Below are 23,461 nucleotides of genomic sequence, written 5' to 3'. Positions count from 1 at the left end.
ATTGGCGATTCTCTGCAGCAGCCTGGGGATTTATAAACCCCCAGGTCCAGGTGTGTCAACTAGAGCCGGAAGGAGGTTGCCGTTGGTTCCAAGAGTCAGAAGGATTAAGGAGGCGTCTGTAATGCCAAACGTGGAGACCTTCTGCAGCCAGACGCAGAGCAACAGTCTGTTGCATCTGAGGTGAGAAAAACCATTTCTCACCTTTTTCTGGTTTTTAATTGACCTACTATGCTTGAATAGCACTCCTGTATTTCCCCTTTCTTTCCAGGTTACAACTAGAGATGAGCACATTTTTAAATATTCGTTTCAGATTACGATGAATATTGTATTTGCTGAACATAGCTGAACGCCATTGGAGTCAATGGTAGTAGATGGTAAATGTAAATTCTGCACAAACTAGGTACTAATATGGCAAAGCTGGATTCGGCGACTGGTTTCCGAACATATTCGCTCATGGTCTAGTTACAACCCATTATTCAATGTAGCTTTTTTAGGTTATTTGGAGAAAGAAGGAGACCCTTGAACAGCAAAGAATAATTAACAAATTAATACATTGTTTAATGGATTATCTGGAAAACATTCAAGGGAAAGACTTACCAGAATTTCCGAGGACATCTTGACTTTCCACCCATCGTAAAATACATATAACAAGAGTCATTTGGCAATGAAACACTTTTTTCAGTTGCAATGGACGTTAATAGTACACATACTATGAATTATGGAATATATTTTACCCTGCTGCATGATTTTATTCCATCCAGGCCGATCCATTATTAGAAACATATTTCATAAATATAAAATGTACAATCTGAGACATCCTTTGTAGGACGATCATTTTGCCAGCAGTAAAAGACGCGAAGAAACATAGTCAATCATATATGCAGTAGGAGTGATACATCATGATATTTGCTTCACACTGGTGAATAAAGTATTTCTAGTGTTGATAATCTATCTCTGAGTTCTCATGGGTTTTTTTTTGGTTTTTTTCATAAATGGGTTCAAATTCCATTACATGGAAGAATGAAAATAAGTTACATAATTTTACAAGTACAGCAAAAAAAATCCCCATTATTAACAGTTTGAATTAAAGGAGTTGTCCAGGTGTGGGACAAAAGTCTGCAGTCCCATAGGGCGTGATTCATTAAAGTGCTTACTTCCAGAAATCTGGCGCAAACACCTACTGCCTAATCAATGGTCGTCATGTATCCGACACGGGCTGTCGGATCTCAGCCAGGTTTGCTTAATCCACGCATATGTAGGCAGAGACCTGTCAGTCACTGTCAGCGGGCAGGACGAAGACACCAGGGACCCGCCTGTGTGGAGTAATCTGCCGCGCAGCTACTAAAAGTGCAGAGTTCAATATACCTGGTAGCCATTGCATATCCAGTGTCTGACGTCTGGTTCTTTTTAATAAGTTGCTATGTTTTTGCACAAAAATATTGCGACTTTTGGATTTTACACCCCAGTTATGCGAAAATGGGTGTCGCTTGGGCAGGACAGGGTGTGAGCACACCCGCCTATCAAATGTATCATGTTACTTAAATTTCTTACTACGTTACTTAAGTAACTAACTCCAAAAATGTAAGCAAGTCCCCGGCTGCAGACTTTTGACCCAAGCCTTGACCACCCCTTTAAGAAAAGCTGATCACAGCTGGGAAATCCAAAATCAGTTTTTATCACCTGAAAATCTTTTTCTCAAGGGTATATTTTAAATGGTGAATTCTTCCAAGTTAAGGGACAAACTTACAGATTTTTACACCAAACATAACACAATTATTGCAAAAAAGAGGTGTGTAGGTTAAAAGAAACTGCTTTATGTTAAGAATCAATGCTACTCTTGGAATTATTAGGGCTGAGTTGCAATACCTGACATAACCTGTAAATAAAAGTGGTGCTGTTTCTGAAAAAAAGCAGATCTATATTAAAATTATTTTAAAAAAATCTTTTAATAATTTTGTCCAGCATAGAAAGTTATGAAACTTTACAAATTACTTTATTATGGGATTTGTCTTCATTCATTTAAAAGAAAAAAAAAATGCATGTAAGTGTCTTGCAAATCCCTGCTTCCCCGTCTAATTCTTTCAGCTGTATTGATATCAGCTCAATAGGAGTACAGATGATGGCAGTGATGGGTCAACTCCTGTCGCCTCCTCTTGGTGTTGTGCTTATCAGAACAATCTACTGCAGCAGCTGATCCCCAGAGTTAGTGACACAGGCACTGAACTGACCAATCACTGTCATCATCTGTACTCGAAATGAGTACATCCTGCTAGAAATGTATCTGCAGGCAGGCAAATAGACTGGGAAAAGGCAAGGGTTTGGAAGCCACTTATGTGCAATTATTGTACAGGAATGAAAGCCAATCCCCTAATAAAGTGATTTGCAAAGTTTCAAGGCTTTCCCTGCTGGAAAAAAATATAAAAAAATGAAAGATTTAGCTACTCTCTAATATTCAGTTGGAAATGAAAGAGGACCTATCGGTTCTGAGAAAAACTCAGGAAGTTACAGTAGATGAAAATATAAGACTTTTTTGAACAACATGTGACATGTCATTAACAAATCACATGATTTCTCTCAGTATTCCGGCAAAGTCAGTTTTAGCTTCACTTTACCACCATCAGCTCCAAATCTGGTGATATACTCAACTCAGGGATGTACCAATTGTACCAACTGAGAGAGGGGGAGATGATTCTGTAAAGCATTTGAATGGTAAATTGAGCCTTCAGCATAGGACTTTGGGTGGCCTCATCAATTCGCCTGTTTTGGCAAGTCTCAAGTCTGTTGAGTAAAATTTTCTCAAAACTCTCCTAAACAGATTTAGAAATGTGACAGGTCATTTCACCAGTGCATCCAGATGAACAATGAGGCAGTGACATGCAAGCAAGGTGATAACTTTCCTTTCAATCAGAAGCCTAACTTTACTCATGCTGAATATTCTTATATATCAAACATGTTATAAAATGTCTCTGAATGTTATATAGGGAAAAGAATATACCGTAGCTGATTCTAAAGGGGTTAATATGTTGAAAGGGGACACAACTGCTGTTAAAGGGTTAATCTGCTAAAATGAGGACCCAACTGCTGGTTAAGGGATAATCTGTTAAAAAGAGGACACAACTGCTAGTTAAGGGTTAATCTGCTAAAAGTAGGACACAAATGTAAGTAAATGATTAATCTGCTAAAAGGAGGACACAACTGCTGGTAAAAAGTTAATCTGCTAAAAGGAGGGTGCAACTGCTGATAAAAGGATAATCTGCTAAAAGGAGGACATAACTGCTAGTTAAGGGTTTGTTTGCTAATGCTAAGTCACAACTGCTGGTAAAGGGTTATTCTGCTCAAAGGAGAACACAATTGCTGGTTAAGGGTTATTCTGCTAAAATGAAGACCCAACTGCTGGTAAATGGTTAATCTGAGTTTTTACTACATGATGCATAGAGCCAGCAGTGGCAAAAACCACACAGAGCAGAAGGCTGTGGGATTAAAAATTATCTATACTGTTGCTTCTATCTTCCTCATCCTATGGCTCCATAATTCACAGGGTTCCATCTTAGATATATAACTACATTCAGCATGAAGAATCTCTCCTGCCATACCTACATGCAGCACCATCCCAGCCTCCTCCTACACAGTGGCACAGTATCTCTCAACTCAGAAGCAGGAAGTCTCACAGATATCAAAATAGTGAGATATCGGAGAGCCCAAGTTGAGCTGACTTTGGTCTCCTTTTCTTAAAGAGCCAGAGCTTTTATCAATAAATTAATGAGGAAATGTTTTAATTTCCCTAATTAAATCATATGTATGAGAAAGTTTTACATCTTATCTTATGTTACTTTATGAGGTTTTCCAATAAGTGATAGATCCTCTTTAAGCATAACCTTTAAATCTTTGACCATCATAAGATTCTGATTCATGTGTAGATTCTCATGAATTATACTGTATCTCCTTGTTTTACAAAAGAACTTCATTGAAATCGATTTTTTTTTATTCTGAATTGATATAGCCTTTTCATTATTTTGCACGGCAGCAAATATTTGTAAGTTAAAAAAAAAAGTTAATGTCAAAAACCCATATAATTTCACCAGATTGCTTTCCATAAACCAATACTATCAGTTGACATTCATTAATTTTACTCTTTATTCAATGGATATAGTTTTTAAACAATGGTTTGCTTTCTTCAGAAATCAGTTTAAAGTTTTTGCATCCTGATTTCCATCTTCTTCTGTCCCTCATAATTATCCAATTCTTTATTAGTCCATCATCTTAGTTTCCGTGATATCTGGAACACGTAACACAATGAAGTGAATACAGTTATATGATCACTGTGACAGTGTACACAAAGTACGTACCGTAATAAGAAGTTTGATGCATACAGATTGTTGGACAATACGCACAAAAAATGAGCAGGTTAAGTGACCTATAAAAGCAAGAAAAATATAAAAGTCCCTGCATCATTTCCACATTAATTGGAAAACTAAAAGGGAAACTAAAAAGATTAGACTGGGAACATCTCCAAGGAGCGAGTTGTAGAGCAGTGCGTTGCTGGTACTCTTCTTGGGTTTCCAAACAAAAAATGTATTAAAAAAAACCTTTGTCTTTGCCTAGGAACGCTTTTTTTAAAAAATGGATATGAGTTTTCATAGCACCTTTTTGTCCTTAGTTTTTAAAAGTTGCTATGATTGATTTCTTGGCTGCTCGTGACATGACCATTAATTCTCTTCCGAAAATATCTCGAAGAAGTTTGAGATTCTTCAGCGCGCTCATCGTCCTTTCGAATCTCCGTACATATTGCGAGGCATGGTCACCATTTTCTCTTCGCAGGTAAATTTGTTGTCCCTCAAAATGTTATACAAAACTAAACTTGATGTTCGAAGGTCTTCGCTGTGACAGATTAGGTATGGAATGTTGTCTATCCTGCGTTGGATATGTGCACTTCGCAGTAGTCCAGAACAATGGCTGCTTACTTTTTCTAGTCTTCTAAGAACCAAGTGGGCTTTGCTAAAAAAAAAAAAAAAAGAAGACAAGAAGCGCATAGAATTTTATCAATCTGATTTTAAATTCAAAAGTACAAAAATATAGTTCCCTAATAGGTGCGTCAGATAAGTGTCTTATATTAATTCTTTGTATTTTCAACTTCAGGTTTTTATTATTTGCGGCACACTATCAACTCTCCTGATGTAGATCTCAGTCAGCCTTTGCCGCTGTACGAAGTCCTACCAACTTCCTCATGGCATGGAAAATAAACTCCCTCGCTCTCAATTTTTGTTTCCAATTTATTAACATAGACATAGATGTCCCTCACTATGGTTCAGGCTTTGCAACTTTGGACAGAAGGTCTTTGTTTCCCAATTCCCACCTTTGTGTGAATAACCCTTGGGTCAATTCCTTATTCAATCTGAGCAATAATCTTCTGATTGAAGAAGTCCACTATTCATTTTTCCACCCACTATCAAAATTCGAGTCCCTCTCTCGAAAATTTCAATGGTATGTACACCTTTGGTGAGAAAATAACGTAAGTCTTACAACTCTGCTAAAGGGGTTCATAATGGTCGGAAACCCAAAGAAGATATCTAGATTTATATAGGAAAAGCCAGGGATATCAAAGATCACCCCGCAGGATGTAGAGAATAAAGGCACTTAATTCTAGCTGAAAATGATTGTTTAGAGAAGCATTTCCATTAGGTTTTTTATTCATTAAATATGTGTTTGCATGCAGGTAATGTAGTGTATTAATATACTCGCCTACCGCTGCTCTCTCTGGGATCCAGAGCTGTTCTTCCAGTCTTCTCAGTGATGTCACCGCTCTGCAGACTCTCCTGGTCTCACTTCACTCTGCATGACCCGGAAGTGGCTTTTACAATGTAATTCTATGGAGCATCAGAACAAGGCACCATAGACTTACATTGTAAAAGAGATTTCCAGCTCACTCATAGAGTTAATCAGAGAGTCTTTAGAACAGTGATGTCACTGAGAAAAGAAGAACAGCTCTAGATCCTGGAGAGAGATGCGCTTCATGAGTACATTAATACACTCACATAACATTACATGCACACACATACATTTAATGAATAAAAAAATTAATGGGAGTGTTTCTTTAATTATATATGAACATAAAAGAAATATACAGAAATAAAAAGAAAAATAAACTGTTTCATGGTGGTTTAAAATATGAAAAAATAATGTTTCTAAAATGCAATGTGTTTCAGGGAGACCAAGTCCCCTTAATCAAGCTAAAAAGAGGTAATCTGATAATCTATATTTAGGCATCCTCTATCTTTTTCTTGTACCATAACACCATTTTTGCGAATTTTTGGATTTTTTTGTAACTAATTTATACTGAATGTGGCTTAAAGAGGTTGTCTGAGACTTTTATATTTATGGATTAATTTTAGGATAGGTGATCAATATCATTGGGAGCTGAGTCCTGGTACCCCTGCCGGTCAGCTTTTCTGGTGCCATCCGGAAGTGCTCAGTTGCAGAGCCGAACAGCAGAGCTCCATCAACTGTGTAGTGGACAAAACTATAGGAGGAATATGTGTAGTACCCGGCTGAGACCACTATAAAGTTGATAGGGCTCTGATAGGCAGCACTGCAACTGGTCACTTCTGACTGTCACACTGGTAAACGCTGATAGGAAGGAGTGCCAGGTGACGCACCCCCACCAATCAGATGTTGATGGCCTATACTAAAGACAGGCCATCAATGAAAAAAATGAGCATTCTATTTAAGGTAGGTAACTATTTTTGTTTCTAAACTTTTATCAATCTTTAAAGCAGTGTTTCATGGTGAGGCTAGTCTAGGCAGTTAGGCACACACTAGTATGGATGAGAGGACACGTGGATTTTCGTGTTCGTTGGGTTCAGCCGAACTTTAAAAGTTTGTTTCAGTTTCCAGAATGGTACCTGAAGTTGATCCCGAACCCCATTGAAGTCAAAGGGGGGCCTGAATATTTGGCGGAAACAGCAGCTCTGAATGGCGGCAATCATACTGAAGTCACTGCTGGTGACAGCCATTTAGTATCACGATTCCCACGTTGTCACACATAGGACAGCGTGCAAACCAGCGGGTGTGACCAACGGTGACAAGGATAGAGATGAGCGACTTTGCCTTTTTTAGGGTCGAGTCAGGTTTCATGAAACCCGACTTTCTCGAAAGTCGGGTCGAACGAAACCGGCCGACTATAAGGAAAAGTCAGGGGTCTGACTGAAACACGAAACCCAATGCAAGTCAATGGGGAAGCAAAGTCGGCAGGGAGTGGAGGACAGTAAACACACAAACAGTGCCCATTTCAATGCCAAAAACATCAATTCTTATTACTGAAGCTTGTCAACCTTAATTTACTTTATAATAATAGTTACGCACTGAAAACTGGGGGTTATTTGGATGAAGTTGTGGGGTGGGTAGGGCTGGCTCCAGGTTTTCATGTGCCCTGGGCCAAAGAGCGCCCCTTTAACACATACCACTACTCATGATGCTCCGATATGGCACAGAAATATAGGTATAGTACAATGACAAATACTCTACTTCTTACATGACATGACTGATCTATTTTAAATTCTACAATAGCTCAAAAAAGGACAGTACATTACTCCATACAGTATTATGGCCTGCACATACAGAATAATGAGCCCCATATATTTCTCCATACAGAATAATTGGTCACATATAATGTTCCATACAGTATATGATGAGCTCCACATAATGATATAGTATATGATGGTCCCCATGGATGATGCTCCAGTGTCTTATGGGCCCAAATAATGCTCCATATATAATGGGTCCCATTTCTAATGCTCCAGTGTATAATGGGCCCCATTAATGCTGCTCCAGTGTCTGATGTCCCCCCATTTGGAATGCTCCAGTATATGATGGGCCTCATGGATGATGCTCCAGTGTCTTATGGGCCCTAATAATGCTCCATATATAATGGGCCCCATTTCTAATGCTCCAGTGTATCATGTGCCCCATAGATGCTGCTCCAGTGTCTGATCTGCCCCATTTGGAATGCTCCGGTATATGATGGGCCTCATGGATGATGCTCCAGTGTCAGATGTACCCCATTTAGAATGCTCCAGTATATGATGGGCCTCATGGATGATGCTCCAGTGTCAGACGTCCCCCATTTGGAATGCTCCAGTATATGATGGGCCCCATAGATGCTGCTCCAGTGTCTGATCTGCCCCATTTAGAATGCTCCAGTATATGATGGACCTCATGGATGATGCTCCAGTGTCAGATGTCCCACATTTTGAATGCTCCAGTATATGATGGGCCCCATTTTTAATTAACCCAGGCATGGTATGTGAAAAGAGCTCCATGGAGTAATCTGAAGTGTGTGCTGCCACATCCTTCACTTTTGGTGTTGGTGAAGGACACAAGGAAAGTGATTGCTCCTGACCAGAAGCCTGCACTTACGACTCAGTGCTTGCATTTTTTTTAACTTAAGAAGAGGAGGCGATAGAGCTGGATGCTGTTTCAGCAATGTAAGCCAAAAACAGTTCCTGATGCTCCGGCTTTAAAAGCAGTCTACCTACTCCCATAAAATGGAGCCTTAAAGGCCTTCCAGAGGTACACCATGATGCAGGCTCAACACCTCCTGCCTTAGCTGCTATTGTGTTTTTGGCACTACCAGCAGATGCACCACCACCACCATCAGTACCAGGTGGCCCCTCATGCCCACGTCCATGTCCTCTTCCACCATGCTTCCTCATGTTTTAGAAAATTGACCCAAAATACCAGCAGATATATGGTACTGTATCAGAAGTGTACCGCTCTATACAGTCTAGGGATAACAGTAAATCTACATATATACAGTATTTCATGACTCATACACAGACGCTCACAGGCACAGTATGGATTACCCAATAAAATAAAAAGGTGAAAAAGGTACAGTATCACCAGATACAAGGTATATATAGTATAGTGTAAACATTCTGAATCTCTGTATATATTTCAGGAGTCACCATCAGACGCTCACTCAGTCTGGGTTTGACCATAATAAAAAATGTTGTAAAAAAGGCACTGATAACAAGATAGAAAGTATATATATTATAGGGTACAATTGAAATCTCCGTAAACATAGTCCCGTAGTCAGTCTCAGACGCTTACTCAGTATGGATTTGACCGTAATACTAAATGTCGAACAAAGGTACTGTATAACAAGATACAAGCTGTATCGAGTATAGGGTAAAAATGGGTATCTCTGATTCACCGTATATATAGAAGGCGTAAACCACACACGCTCACTCACTATGGATGATACCGTTATACAAAATTTGGAACAAAGGTACTGTATCAGCACATACCAGGTGTATCCAGTCTAGGGGTAATTGTAAATTTTCATCTATACTTCTGGAGTCAGACACAGACACTCACAGGCTCAGTATGTATAGATAAGTAGAAAAAGCTACTGACCAAAAAAGAAGCAGGGATCACCACACTAAATGCAAATTTTATTAGTTACAGAAAGACACCATAAAAAAATTAAAATGTCATAAAATGAGAGGTACAAAGAACAAAAACGATCATAATAGAGCCAAACAAGACTCACCCCGAATAGTGGGAACTACTAGGTAGGATCAAAGGTGAATATTAGTACACAGTGATTAGGCAGTAATATCTGTGGAAAAATCATGTCACACAGAAACCCCCCATCAGCTCATAATGGCATATAATCCGTGATGGTAGACGGGCCAAAGCGATCAGAAAGTCTTAATATAGATCAATATCTAAGAAAAATATGCCCAGTATAACACAGGAAATGGAAGGGCAGTAAAAATACCAGGGGGAAATCAAACAAATAGACAGAAACAAGATAAACAAAATATGCCACTGGACTGTGAAAGAGCCACATACATAATCTGGGACACAGCGCGACAAGTGATACAAAGGAATTCAACAACCTGCGAAATGAATAACAGCCATGGTGGAGCCAAAAAGGCTCAAGAAGTACCAAGCACACAGATTGGATCCAGCCAGCGCTGTCCCAGAATAGTACCGCTCACATGGGGGGAGCTTGTGGAGTGCCCGACGCGTCGCCCCTGACGAAGCCACCTTGTGGTGGCGACACGCATCGGGCACTTATCTACGGTCATATGTTAAAGTTTGGGCACCACAATTAATGTTAACCTTTTTTCTTTATAACAATTTTGGTTTTTGCAACAGCTATTTCAGTTTCATATATCTAATAACTGATGGACTCAGTTATATTTCTGGATTCAAATGAGGTTTATTGTACTAACAGAAAATGTGCAATCTGCATTTTAACAAAATTTGACCGGTGCAAAAGTATGGGCACCTCAACATAAAAGTGACATTAATATTTCGTAGATCCTTCTTTTGCAAAAATAACAGCCTCTAGTCGCTTCCTGTAGCTATTAATGAGTTCCTGGATCCTGGATGAAGGTATTTGTGACCATTCCTGTTTACAAAACAATTCCAGATCAGTTAAGTTTGATGGTCGCCGAGCATGGACAGCCCGCTTCAAATCATCCCACAGATGTTCAATGATATTCAGGTCTGGGGACTGGGATGGCCATTCCAGAACATTGTAATTGTTCCTCTGCATGAATGCCTGAGTAGATTTGGAGAAGTGTTTTGGATCATTGTCTTGCTGAAATATCCATCCCCTGCGTAACTTCAACTTCATCACTGATTCTTGCACATTATTGTCAAGAATCTGCTGATACTGAGTTGAATCCATGCGACCCTCAACTTTAACAAGATTCCCGGTGCCGGCATTGGCCACACAGCCCCAAAGCATGATGGAACCTCCACCAAATTTTACTGTGGGTAGCAAGTGTTTTTCTTGGAATGCTGTGTTTTTTAGCCTCCATGCATAACGCCTTTTTGTATGACCAAACAACTCAATCTTTGTTTCATCAGTCCACAGGACCTTCTTCCAAAATGTAACTGGCTTGTTCAAATGTGCTTTTGTATACCTCAGGTGACTCTGTTTGTGGCGTGCTTGCAGAAACGACTTCTTTCGCATCACTCTCCCATACAGCTTCTCCTTGTGTAAAGTGCGCTTTATTGTTGACCGATGCACAGTGACACCATCTGCAGCAAGATGATGCTGCAGGTCTTTGGAGGTGGTCTGTGGATTATCCTTGACTGTTCTCACGATTCTTCTCCTCTGCCTTTCTGATATTTTTTTTGGCCTGCCACTTCTGGGCTTAACAAGAACTGTACCTGTGTTCTTCCATTTCCTTACTATGTTCCTCACAGTGGAAACTGACAGGTTAAATCTCTGAGACAACTTTTTGTATCCTTCCCCTGAAAAGCTATGTTGAATAATCTTTGTTTTCAGATCATTTGAGAGTTGTTTTGAGGAGCCCATGATGCCACTCTTCATAGGAGAATCAAATAGGAGAACTACTTGCAAGTGGCCACCTTAAATACCTTTTCTCATGATTTGATACACCTGGCTATGAAGTTCAAAGCTTAATGAGGTTACAAAACCAATTTAGTGCTTCAGGAAGTCATTAAAAAGTAGTTAGGAGTGTTCAAATCAAGAAAATGATAAGGAGCCCATACTTTTGCACCGGTCAAATTTTGTTTAAATGCAGATTGCTCATTTTCTGTTAATACAATAAACCTCATTTGAATCCAGAAATATAACTGAGTCCATCAGTTATTAGATATATGAAACTTAAACAGCTGTTGCAAAAAACAAAATTGTTATAAAGAAAAAAGGTTAACATTAATAGGGGTGCCCAAACTTTAACATATGACTGTATATTGCTTATGTTTACACTGTCTGCAGGTGTATCCCCATTCTTTAATTAGTGGTGCCCTCCTGTTCTCTATTTCTTATAGGCTTAGTATGTATTACACCATAATTTAACAAGTAGAAAAAGGGAAAGGTAGTCGAAGCTTGCAACAGTATACAGTGTTGTGGTACTTTTAAATCTTTGTATATATTTCAATCTCAGTAAGCCAGTCCAGACTCTCCGCTACTGGAAACTACATGGATACAAGTAGAGACGGAAATTCGAGTGTTATCAGAAATTTGGGAAGTACTCATCGCGGGAAAACCTCCCGGTAGATGTTGCAGAGGCGATGCAGACCCTCAATTACTGTGTCTGTGGAGACAGCGAAAACGGTTCTTTGTGAAGAAAGGATTGCTTTATCTCAGTAGCGTGGATTACATCACCGTTACTCGTCTCCATCAAAACTGTGATCACAGGGAGAGATGTACACATGGTCCTCACTGCCTATCATGATGTGTCTGGTCATTTTGGAGTGTCAAAGACAGAAGCCACAGGCCGTAGGTGATTCTATTGGATTGGCATGAGAGGAGACATTGAAAAATGGTGGCAGGAATGTCACACATCTGTGACTATGAAAAATGTGAAAGGTGATCATAAAGCACCATTGCATCCGATTGGGAGTTGACATCCATTACAAATGGTAGCCATTGGTAATCTGAAGGTAGAGGTCAGCAGGACAGGACATAGCTACATCTTAACCATCATCGATCAGTACACAAAATTTCTAGTGGCCGTCCCTGTGACGGATTTAACTGGCCAGACTACACAGCGGTGGAGCAGGGAGAGGTAAGTATTGCAACTTGCAAGTGCTGTGGGCATGACCAAGCGGGGGGGCACACTCTTGATTGACGGTACTGGCACAGGCCCCTCATAGCACGCTGGTGTGTCTGACGGTGAGTGGGCCCCCCCACCATCAGAGACAGTGTATTGTACAATGAGGGGCCCTGTGCCAGTGCCGTCGGCCATCTGTGGGCCCAGCCACCTGTTCAGAGCAACGCCACTTGCCCAGGTGCACCAGGTGTTGACCCCAGCCATTGGGGGGGTGGGCAGCCCAGTTAGGGAGGTTTAAAAAATGGCATATGTTGAAGTGTTGACTGGACATTCAGCTGCTGCAAAGGGCGAAATTGGGCAAGTCCGAGGAAGAGGAGGACAAAAGCAAGGCAGTTTTCTGGGAACTTATGTGTCATCAGGGGAAGGTGCGACAAAATCCTTTGCAACCCTTGCATGGTTCATTTTAATGAAGGTTAGATCATCAACATTTTGGGTAGACAGACGGATCCTTTTTTCTGTCAGGATTGATCCAGCAGCACTGAAGACTCTTTCAGATAACACACTAGCAGCAGGGCAAGCGAGCTCCTGTAAGGCATATTATGCCAATTCAGGCCAGGCATCCAGTTTAGAGGCCCAATAGTCAAAGGGGAATGACTTGTGAGGGAGAACATCGATATGGGAGGAGTAGTTTGTAACCATAGTTGACAACTGCTGTCTCCTGTCACTTTGAATCGATGCAGCATTAGCAGTCGTGTGAGCAGTACTTGAGAAATCATTCCATAACATGGTCATTAAACCTGTGTCCAACGCCACTTCAGCTGTGTGCACCACGAATACCTCTTCCATTGTGCCCACTACGGCTCGTGGGAGAAACAGCACCACAGCTGTGTGCTGGGAAAGCCTAAAACAACCTGCTTACCAGAGTTGCTTGTTTGTTAGCCAATATTATCTCTAGGTTCTCCTGTGGCATGATGTTGTGTAATTTGCCTTTGTAGCGTGGATCGAGGATGCTGGCCAGCCAGTAGTCGTCATCTCTCATCATTTTGGAAATGCGGGGGTCCCTTTTTAGGATCCGCAAGGCATAATCGCACATGTGGGCCAATGTTCCAGGTGTCAATGATGCACTGCCAGTGGTGGGTGGAGGAGCACTTTCTGGCAAATCCACATCCCTACAGTCACGCACAAACACTGTACCTGACCTTGGAACGCCAACATTTTCTCTTGCCCCCTGCGAAACATCCTCCTGCCCAAAATAATCATCCCCCTCATCCTCCTCCTCCTCCTCTTCTTCCTCCACCTCGTCCAGGACAGTTCCCTGACCAGACAATGGCTGACTGTTATCAAGGCTTCCCTCCTCCTCTGCAGATGCCTGATCCTTAATGTGCATCAAACTTTGCATGAGCAGACGCATAAGTGGGCTGCTCATGCTTATGATGGCGTTGTCTGCACTTACCAGCCGTGTGCATTCCTCAAAATACTGAAGGACTTTACAGAGGTCTTTCAGCTTTGACCACTGCACACCTGACAATTCCATGTCTTCCCTCAAACTGCCTGCCCATGTATCCTCCCACAAATAGATTACAGCCTGCCTCTGTTCACACAGCCTCTCAACCATGTGCAGGGTGGAGTTCCACCTTGTTGCAACGTCTATGATTAGGCAGTGTTTGGGGAGGTGGAGCAATCGCTGTAGCTTCTGCAAACGACTGGAGTGTACAGCCGAGCGACGGATGTGCGAGTACAGTCTTCTCACCTTATGGAGCAGGGATGTTAACTCCGGACAATTATTAAGGAATCACTGCACCACCAGGTTCAAGGTGTGAGCCAGGCAAGGTATGTGTGTGAGTTTTGCATGGGCTATGGCTGCCACAAAATTACGGCCGTTATCACTGACTACGTTGCCTGCCTCAAGATGTAGACTGCCCAGCCATGACTCTGTTCGTCGCTGCAAGTAGTCGGCCAGTACCTCCGCGGTGTGTCTGTTGTCGCCCAAAGACATCATCTTTAACACAGCCTGCTGACGCTTAGCACTAGCTGTTCCATAGTGGGACACCTCATGTGTAACACTGCCAGCTGCGGATGGAGTGCTCTGTGCTCTGTGGATGAGCCTTCGCTGATAGAGGGGGAGAAGGAGGAGGATCGAAAGCCTGCAGCCAACTGTTTCCTATACCATGGGCTAGGCAGCACTGTTCCACCGCCGCTGTCCCCAGTGGAGCCTGCATCCACCACATTAACCAAGGGCACAGTGATGGACACGTAACGGCCCTGGCCATGCCTAATGGTCCATGCATCTGTTGTGAGGTGCACCTTTCCACTCACTGACTGTTTTAGTGCATGGACAATGCAGTCTTTCACATGCCGGTGGAGGGCAGGGATGGCTTTTCGAGAAAAGAAGTGCCAAATGGGTAGGTCATAGCGTGAGACAGTGTAGGCCATGAGGTCGTGGAAAGCTTCGCTTTCAACCAAACGGTAGGGCATCATCTCGAATGAGATTAGTCTGGCAATGTAGGCATTCAAACAAAAAGTACGCGGATGAGAGGATGAGTACTTTCTTGTCCTACTCAGAGTGTCTGGTAGGGTGAGCTGGACTGGAGAGCTGCATATGGGGGAAGTAGCGGTGGACCGGACAGAGTGAGGGGGGTTGGTGATGGTATTGGTGGTGATGGCCTAGATTCAGTGTTGTGTTGCAAAACCATTGTGATTCCCTGAGTGCTTTGGCCTTGCGACAACACCTCCACATTTAGTGCTGGTGGTGTGCTTAATGGTGGCAGTGGTCTTACAGTGGGGGAAACGATGGAGCGTTTCTGGCTACCTTCAGTCGGAGCAGGTGCACACGTTCTACCTGAGGTTTTGTAGTCCGTCCACGCTTGCAAGTGCATGTTGATTAAATTTCTAAGCATGCAACTGGTATTCAAATTTCTGAGTTGTTTACCTCAGCTAAAGGTCCTTCCGCACTACTTACAGGTGTTAGGAGTCAGGTTCATGCGTCTGCTCTGCAGGAATCCAGACCCTTACATTCTGTTGCCTCTTGCTCTTTATCTACCGCAGAGGAGATTGCCTTGCAGCAAATCTCTTCAGGGGATAAGTCTCTCTGTCCTCCTACTGAGCATGCTCATGAGACGGTTTCCCATTGAGATCGGGAGTCATGTGCTCAGGTCCGGCTCCAGATCACATTGGTCCATCTCGGAGATCTGGAAGCTTCCGGAAGGTCCCGGCTGCTATAAAAAGCGCGCATGGCCGTTCCGCCATGCGCTAGTATTGACTATTCTGCTATGTGTGAATGGTTACAGATGTATGATTCTGGTGACTGACTTATTATGAAACCCCTTCCCTCTGATATTACGCATGTGGTTAGGGAATTGGTTCAGTAGCCTGCGCCAGTCTTTGGCAAGCCTTATGCCACTGTGCACACCGCACCTCTGTGCTAGCGTCTGACAAAAGCGCCTGCTTTGTAGCTGTGTCGTCCAGCGGCAGTGTCCTGCGCCGCGCTGCAGTTGCAGCCCTTCTTGGCGTTCGCAGTAGCGACGCCGCACACACAGTAGGTCTAGATGGACACAGCCCCTCTGTCTTAGTTCCTGCTCCTGTGACCTTATACTGTGTGTGCATTTACCTGAGGCCTGTGATTCTAACAGGCTCAGCCTTTTGTATGTTTTTGTTGCGGCGCCTCTGTGTGTGAACAGAGCCCGCCCTGTGCACTTCGGGTGAAGTTGCACCCGTGCGCATTATATCGCCATATTGCTCGTCTGTCATTACTCAGCAGCGGTTGTAACACCTACTGCACGGTGGACCCCGAGCGGCAAACGCACTTTATTATTATTTTTATTTAGTGCGTTCCGCTGTTCCTAACAACAGGTAACCTTTGCCTCATCAGTAGGATTTTGGCAAAGAAGTGCCACACTGCATTCTTCCTACTATGGTATACATTTTCTGGCCTTGCACGCTGTGCTAAGGTGACCGTCTGGCCAAGCTGTCTTGTAACTCTTTTAGTTTTTGGTCCACGTTTTTGGACAGCTACGGGCCTGCCAGATAACTGCTGCTGCAATGTCAATGCCTGCTGCGGATCCTTCTCCTTATCTGAACTACTGCCAGTGCCAACCTCCTCACCCAATGGATGCCAACCTGGGTCAAGAAATGGGTCATCCATCACCTCCTCTTCAAAGTCATCTGCAACTTTCTCTTTACCTTCCTCTGTATCACCGTATAAGTGTCACGTGGACCCGTCCCGTGTGACACGGCTCGCAGGCCGGTAACTAAAACAACAAGACAAGGGGTAGGGAAACAGTTACAACAGTGGGCCCTGCGATAGGGAAAGGGGACGTGGAGACCTCCTGCACTCCAATGAGTCAGTGTCCCTAACGCTCCTAACGTTCCCTATGCCGGTTCCGCTACGGGCGCCGATCAGGAACCTATCGCCCTAGGACACCCTACACCAATCCCTTGCTAAGGAGCTGGGTGGCACAGGCACTGGCCCAACCCCTGTACTAATACACACTAAGGAGAAAACACAAACGGGGAAACACAACTTAGCTTTACTCTGTTGCACTTGCTCCTGGCAACAGAGTCCACCACCAGCATGCAGCTCTCCTCCTGAATCGCTGCCACCAAGCTCTGACAGAGCTACCAGGAAATTCCCTATGACTCCTTTCACACCAGGGCTCTGACTGAGCTGCCAGGACCTCTCTCCAGATCCTTCTTCCACCAAGTATGGTTGAAATGAACACTATCACCAAACCTGATTGCAACACCTGTGACTCTTTTATAGCAGAGCCAGCAATCACACCTGCATTATAATCATGTGCACTAAACAAAAGAAACTAGAGTGCAATGACGCTCACCACCACCGGGGAAAACTTAGAACAAACGACACCACAGTGCAATAATCCTAATGGCCACCGGGGGCAAAAACACCTTAAGCACAGCTTAGGAAAAAAAAGGTTACCTGTACTTTATATCAGTCATGAACCAGACAGGTGTTTTTCCTGACCAGAACCCTGCACTGACGACTCCGTGCTTGCAGGTTTCGAACGTTCAGAAGAGGAGGCAATAGAGCTGGTGGCTGTTTCGGCAATGTACGACAAAACCTGTTCCTGCGGTTTTCCTACTCCAAGAAAAGGCAACCTTACAGGCCTTCTTGGGCCAGAGGATAATGCCAGAGGCCAGCCGATGCACCACCACCATCAGTACCAGCTGCGCCCCCCTGCCCACGTCCGCAGACTCTTCCACCATACTTCCTCATGTTTGGGAAAATGTGCAAAAAATACCAGCAGAGAGATGGTACTGTATGAGAAGCATCCAGCTGTGTAAGGTGTATTAAAAAAATTAAATCTACGTATATATTTTGTTAGTCACAGATACTCTCACAGTATGTATTGGACCGTAATCCAACAAGCAGATATACGGAACTGTATCAGAAGTATACAGCTGTATACATTTTTTGTGTAACTAACAATATCCTTATATGTATTTACGGAGTGTCACACACACACGTTGACTCTGTATAGATGTGACTGTAATGCGAACGGCAGATATATAATACTGTTTGAGAATCAGACAGCTCTATACGGTGTGTGTTTTGAAAATTGTCAATCTCCGTCTATTTGTATAGGGACTGACACACGCTGTCTCTGTCTAGTTTTGACCGTTATCAAACAGCAGATATACGAAACTGTTTGAAAAGCGGACAGCACTCACTCTAAAGTGTAGGTCTGGAGAAACGGAAGAACTCCTCGGCTTTTTTTTCCAGAGTAACACATAGATAGCTTAAATTTGTCCGTGATATCAGCCAGTACACGGTAGTGTGTGAGGATCGTACACCGCTATACGGTGTCTGTATGGAAAATTGTCAATCTCCGTCTATTTCTATAGGGACTGACACACGCTGTCTCTGTCTAGTTTTCACCCTAATCAAACAGCAGATATACGAAACTGTTTGAAAAGCGGACAGGACTCTAAGGTGTAGGTCTGGAAAAACAGAAAAACTCCTCGGCTTTTTTTTCCAGAGTAACACACAGATAGCTTCTATTTGTCTGTGATACCAGCTGGTGGTACACAGTAGTGTGTGAGGATCGTACACCGCTCTACGGTGTCTGTATGGAAAATTGTCAATCTCCGTCTATTTGTATAGGGACTGACACACGCTGTCTCTGTCTAGTTTTCACCCTAATCAAACAGCAGATATATGAAACTGAAAAGCGGACAGAACTCTAAGGTGTAGGTCAGGAAAAACAGAAAAACTCCTCGGCTTTTTCTTCCAGAGTCACACACAGATAGCTTCTATTTGTCCGTGATACCAGCCGGTACATGATAGTGTGTGAGGATCGTACACTTCTATACGGTGTCTGTACGGAAAATTGTCAATCTCCGTCTATTTCTATAGGGTTGACACACACTGTCTCTGTCTAGTTTTCACCGTAGTCAAACAGCAGATATACAAAACTGTTTGAAAAGCGGACAGCACTCTAAGGTGTAGGTCTGGAAAAACGGACAAACTCCTCAGCTTTTTCTTCCAGAGTCACACCCAGATAGCTGCTATTTATCCGTGATACCAGCTGGTACACGGTAGTGTGTGAGGAGCATACACTGCTATACGGTCTGTGAAAAAATGAATGCTCAGTAACTCACCAGGACAAAATAATAAAAGTTGGGAGTGCTTTGAAAAAAGCAGTTTGAATACCAGTGTGCACACAGCAATGCAGCTAGCAGGTAGCCTTACAATGCAGCCTAATCACCACCAGCGCTGCTGCACAAGCGCAAAAATCCTCCCGTTTCACTGCACACTAACTGTACAGTGAAAAGCGCTATCAGCAGAAGCAGTTTTTTTTTCTTCTTCCCTGCCTAACGCTCTCCCTATTCAGAATCAGCAGCAGCACCTCTCCCTATGCTAAGATCGGCAGAAGTAAGATGGCGGTCGGCGGTCACAGCCTTTTATACCCACTGTGACCCCACATAAAGCCAGCCAATCACTTCAATGCCCTTCTCTAAAATGGTGGTGGCCGCTGTCTATGTAATCGCGTTGCCCACAGTGTGCGTCATCCATCATTGGCTGAAAAAAGGCGCTGGAAGCATCATTTGAAACGCGACTTTGGCGCTCGGGTCGCCAACATCATGGCCGACCTCACGCTATGGTCGGGTTTCGTTTCATGAAACCCGACTTTGGCGAAAGTCGGCGATTTTTGAAATTGACCGACCCATTTCGCTCAACTCTAGACAAGGATACCATTAGTCAGGCGCCAGCTGATGACAACTCCTGTGATTAGCGTCTCCTGCACTCGCTAATAGCAGCATCTCTGCATAATGGTAGCTTTACTGCTATCCACAGGCGACAGAGACAAAGAAGATAAATGTGGATAAATTCATGGGATCATTTTATTAATAAACTAGCTGAAGAGCCCAGCGTTGCCTGGGCATAGTGACTAACTGTGGCTAATTATAAGAAATTATAATAATTATCCTCCATCCCATAGTCCAGTGCCCATATACCAATCATACATATCCTCCATCCCATAGTCCTGTGCCCACATACTCATCATACATATCCTCCATCCCATAGTCCTGTGCCCATATGCCCATCATACATATTCTCCATCCCATAGTCCCGTGCCCATATACCCATCATACATATCCTCCATCCCATAGTACCGTGCCCATATACCCATCACACATCCTCCATCCCATAGTTCCATGCCCATATACCCATTATGACATCATCTTCGCCATGGCTACCATTTTGACATCATCGTCCCCATAGCAACCTATTATGACATCATCACCATGGCAACCATATGACATAACCGTCACCATTACAACATATTATGACATCATCGTTGCCATGGCAAACATTGTGACATCATCTTTGCCATGGCAACCATTATGACGTCATCGTTGATGCACACACATACATACACTCATTGTTGTATATAGATAGAAGAATGACCTAGAAGTATGGTTCTCCAGGTCAGTTTGACCAAACATGCAGAGGTTGTTTTTTCAATTCAAGTGATAAAAATTAATTTGGAAATTTGCAAATTCTGGCAAAAATGTGTTGCTATTTTTCAAGACCCATAGCTTTTTCATTTTCTGGTTCGTGGAGCTGTGTGAGGACTTATTTGTTGCGTGATGATGCTTTCAGTGATAAAATTTTGGTGTGGATACAACATTTTGATTGCTTCTTATTGCATTTTTAGTTGCGGCAGATGCAAAAAAAACCCACTCAATTTTAATGTTTTGAGTTTTTTATCATTAAACTGTTTACCGATCTGACTTTTAAGGACGATGTGTTATCACTAGTGTTGAGCATTCCGATACCGCAAGTATCGGGTATCGGCCGATATCAGCGGTATCGGAATTCCGATACTTAATTCCGATACTTTTTTCATATCGGATTCCGGGATCGGAATCGGAATAGGAAGTTCCCATCATGCTATGAGCCTGCTTGCTTTGATTAAGCCAATGGGAATCCTCCGAAGTGTGGGCACATCCTGTTAGGCATGTAGGCATGTTAACTATTGGCATGGCTGTGATTGGCTGCCGAAATGATGTCATGATGCACTATAAAAGCCACCGCAGCCGCCATTTCTGGTCACTCTGCTGTGAATTCAGTTAGGGACAGGCTGCTGTAGAAGACTGTGAGGGACAGTTAGAAATAGCGATTCTAAAAACAATATTGTGCTTTATCCAGGCTACATAAACCACCACTGTAGCTTGCTTTTCCCTAGCAGCGCTGTTTTCACAGCTGTCTGCAAGGGCTGTGTGAGTGCAGCTCACGCTGTGGAGTGGGTCCTGCAGCCACGTCAGGCTGTAGGCCACCCAGTGTGATCACTGCTGCCTCATACATCTTTTATTTTTTGAGCTGCATTTTTTAAATAATTTCAATCTAGTGTGCTTCCATCCGTATCCATATACGTTGGTTGCAAACACTAGTAGTAGACAGCGGAGCCTTTCTGCAGCCTTTCAGTGCTAGTGTCCACTTTGCTGCACTGTTCACGGCTGTCTGAGAGGTCTCTGACTGTGTGTGAGTGCAGCTCACGCTGAGTAGTGTGTCCTGCAGCTACGTCTGGCTGTAGGACGCTCAGCGTGCGTCACTGCCTCACACATATTTTTATTTGAGTGCAGCTCATTTTTTCTTCTATTAGTGTGCATCCATCCGTCTCCATCTACGGTGGTTGCAAACACTATATAGGAGTACACAGCGGAGCCTTTCTGCAGCCTGTCAGTGCCAGTGCCCACTTAGCTGCACTGTTGACGGCTGTCTGAGAGGTCTCTGACTGTGTGTGAGTGCAGCTCACGCTGAGTAGAGTGTCCTGCAGCTACGTCTGGTTGTAGGACGCTCAACGTGCGTCACTGCCTCACACATATTTGTCTCTGAGTGCAGCTCATTTTTTCTTCTCCTATTAGTGTGCATCCATCCGTATCCATCAACATTGGTTGGTTGCAAACACTATATAGGAGTAGATAGAGGAGCCTTTTTTTCTGGCTTGTGCCCTGCCGGCGCAGCCAGATTAGTATTACCCAATTTTTTTGGAGCCTCATCTTTTGCATTGTAGGTTACCTGCCTGCATTGTAATAGCTCCAAAAAGTTGGTGATACTATCAGTTTCAATTCTTTGTTCTCATACTTTGAGTTTGTTTCAAACAAAGAAACCACATAAAAAGTTCACCAAACACTACATTTTGAACTTGTGTAGGCCACATCAGCTCCTATTAAAGTCTAGTCCACACACACACACTTCATAAAATTAGTGTTTCTTGTACCTGTAACCAGCTGTTCAGGAATAAGCACACTAAGGCCCCCCTTTGTCCTTTTTTGCCTATCTTAAGCAGTCTTGCAAGATGAAGAAGGCAGGGAGTAAGGCGCGGGGGCGTGGGCGTGGGCGTGGAGTTTCAGCAGGGAGAGGACGTGGGGATTCTGCAGGGAGAGGACGTGGGGATTCTACAGGTAGAGGACGTGGGGATTCTGGGCCTGCTGCGGGCACCAGTGGATCAGCATCCCCCAGTTTTAGCAGGCAACAGTCCTTTATGCGCAGCTTTGTAGGACCTCAACGTACCCCACTGCTGCGGGAGGAACAAATTGAAGCCGTTGTCGGATGGATGGCAGCTAACGCATCGACTTCAATTACTTCCGCATCCTCTCAGGGTCAGAGCACCGAAGAGCAACCATCTGTCTCTTCACCACCTGCCAAAGTGCCCAGGCAGTCAGAGAGACATGGACAGGAGCCATCACAATCTCTACTTCTGTTCTCGGAATCTGTTGGCTTGGAAAGAGGGGGCCAGCCAAGCAGCATTCCTGAATGTGAAGAAGAGGGAGTATGCAGTGATGCGCAACTTCTTTGTCCCTCTGAATCTGAAGAGGCGAGTGGGCCAGTGCCTATGGTCAGCACACCTCAGTACGCATCAGATGATGACGAGACTCAGTTGCCACTTTCTGGTGCGTACGGTGCTGGCGAGACAACCCCGGAGAAGCAGCTGTTTGAAGAGGGGAGGGAAGATGATGAGGTCCTTGACCCATCATGGCGTGAGCAACAGGAAGGTGGTGGGAGCAGCTCGGAGGAAGAGATTCCCCTACCGGCCAAAACAGGAGGCAGAGGGAGGGGGAAGACTTGGTTGCCTGTACCCTCCACTTCGGCACCCGTTAGGAGCATTCCTCCTTCCAAAGGCAAACCGGGCGCTCACAAGAGTTGCAGTGCGTGGTCCTTTTTTGACACAGTTGCAGATGACATTTGCTTTGTCAAATGCAAGCTGTGTCATCAGAGAGTCAAAAGAGGGAGAAATGTCAGCAACCTCAATACCACAAATATGTGGAAACATGTGCGCACCAAGCACGAGTTGGAGTTGCAGAGACACCCTCAAGACGTAGGCCAACGTACAGCACCACCTACCACCTCTTCAGTTCGTGTTGGGCCCTCTTCCTCCAGCTCACACACTGCTGGT

At 43.7% G+C, this 23,461-nt stretch overlaps 1 protein-coding gene across 5 annotated transcripts in view; it reads right to left on the bottom strand.

The window, feature by feature from the left end:
• Positions 1-532: 532 nt before the first annotated feature.
• ASTN2 (astrotactin 2) overlaps positions 533-23,461 on the bottom strand; it is a 1,339,273-nt gene continuing 1,316,344 nt past the window's right edge. For all 5 annotated transcript variants that reach the window (XM_073573126.1, XM_073573131.1, XM_073573130.1 and 2 more), the window contains one exon: positions 533-4,995. In XM_073573126.1, coding sequence (XP_073429227.1) covers positions 4,758-4,995 — 238 coding nt within the window. In that variant the 3' untranslated portion in view covers positions 533-4,757. The remainder of the gene's footprint in view (positions 4,996-23,461) is intronic.

This window comes from Dendrobates tinctorius, unplaced genomic scaffold, assembly GCF_039654945.1.
Source record: "Dendrobates tinctorius isolate UK_male_01 unplaced genomic scaffold, ASM3965494v1 ptg000034l, whole genome shotgun sequence".
NCBI lineage: Eukaryota > Metazoa > Chordata > Amphibia > Anura > Dendrobatidae > Dendrobates > Dendrobates tinctorius.
Note: the sequence above shows the minus strand (reverse complement) of the source record. Positions and strands in the feature narration are given on the sequence as shown.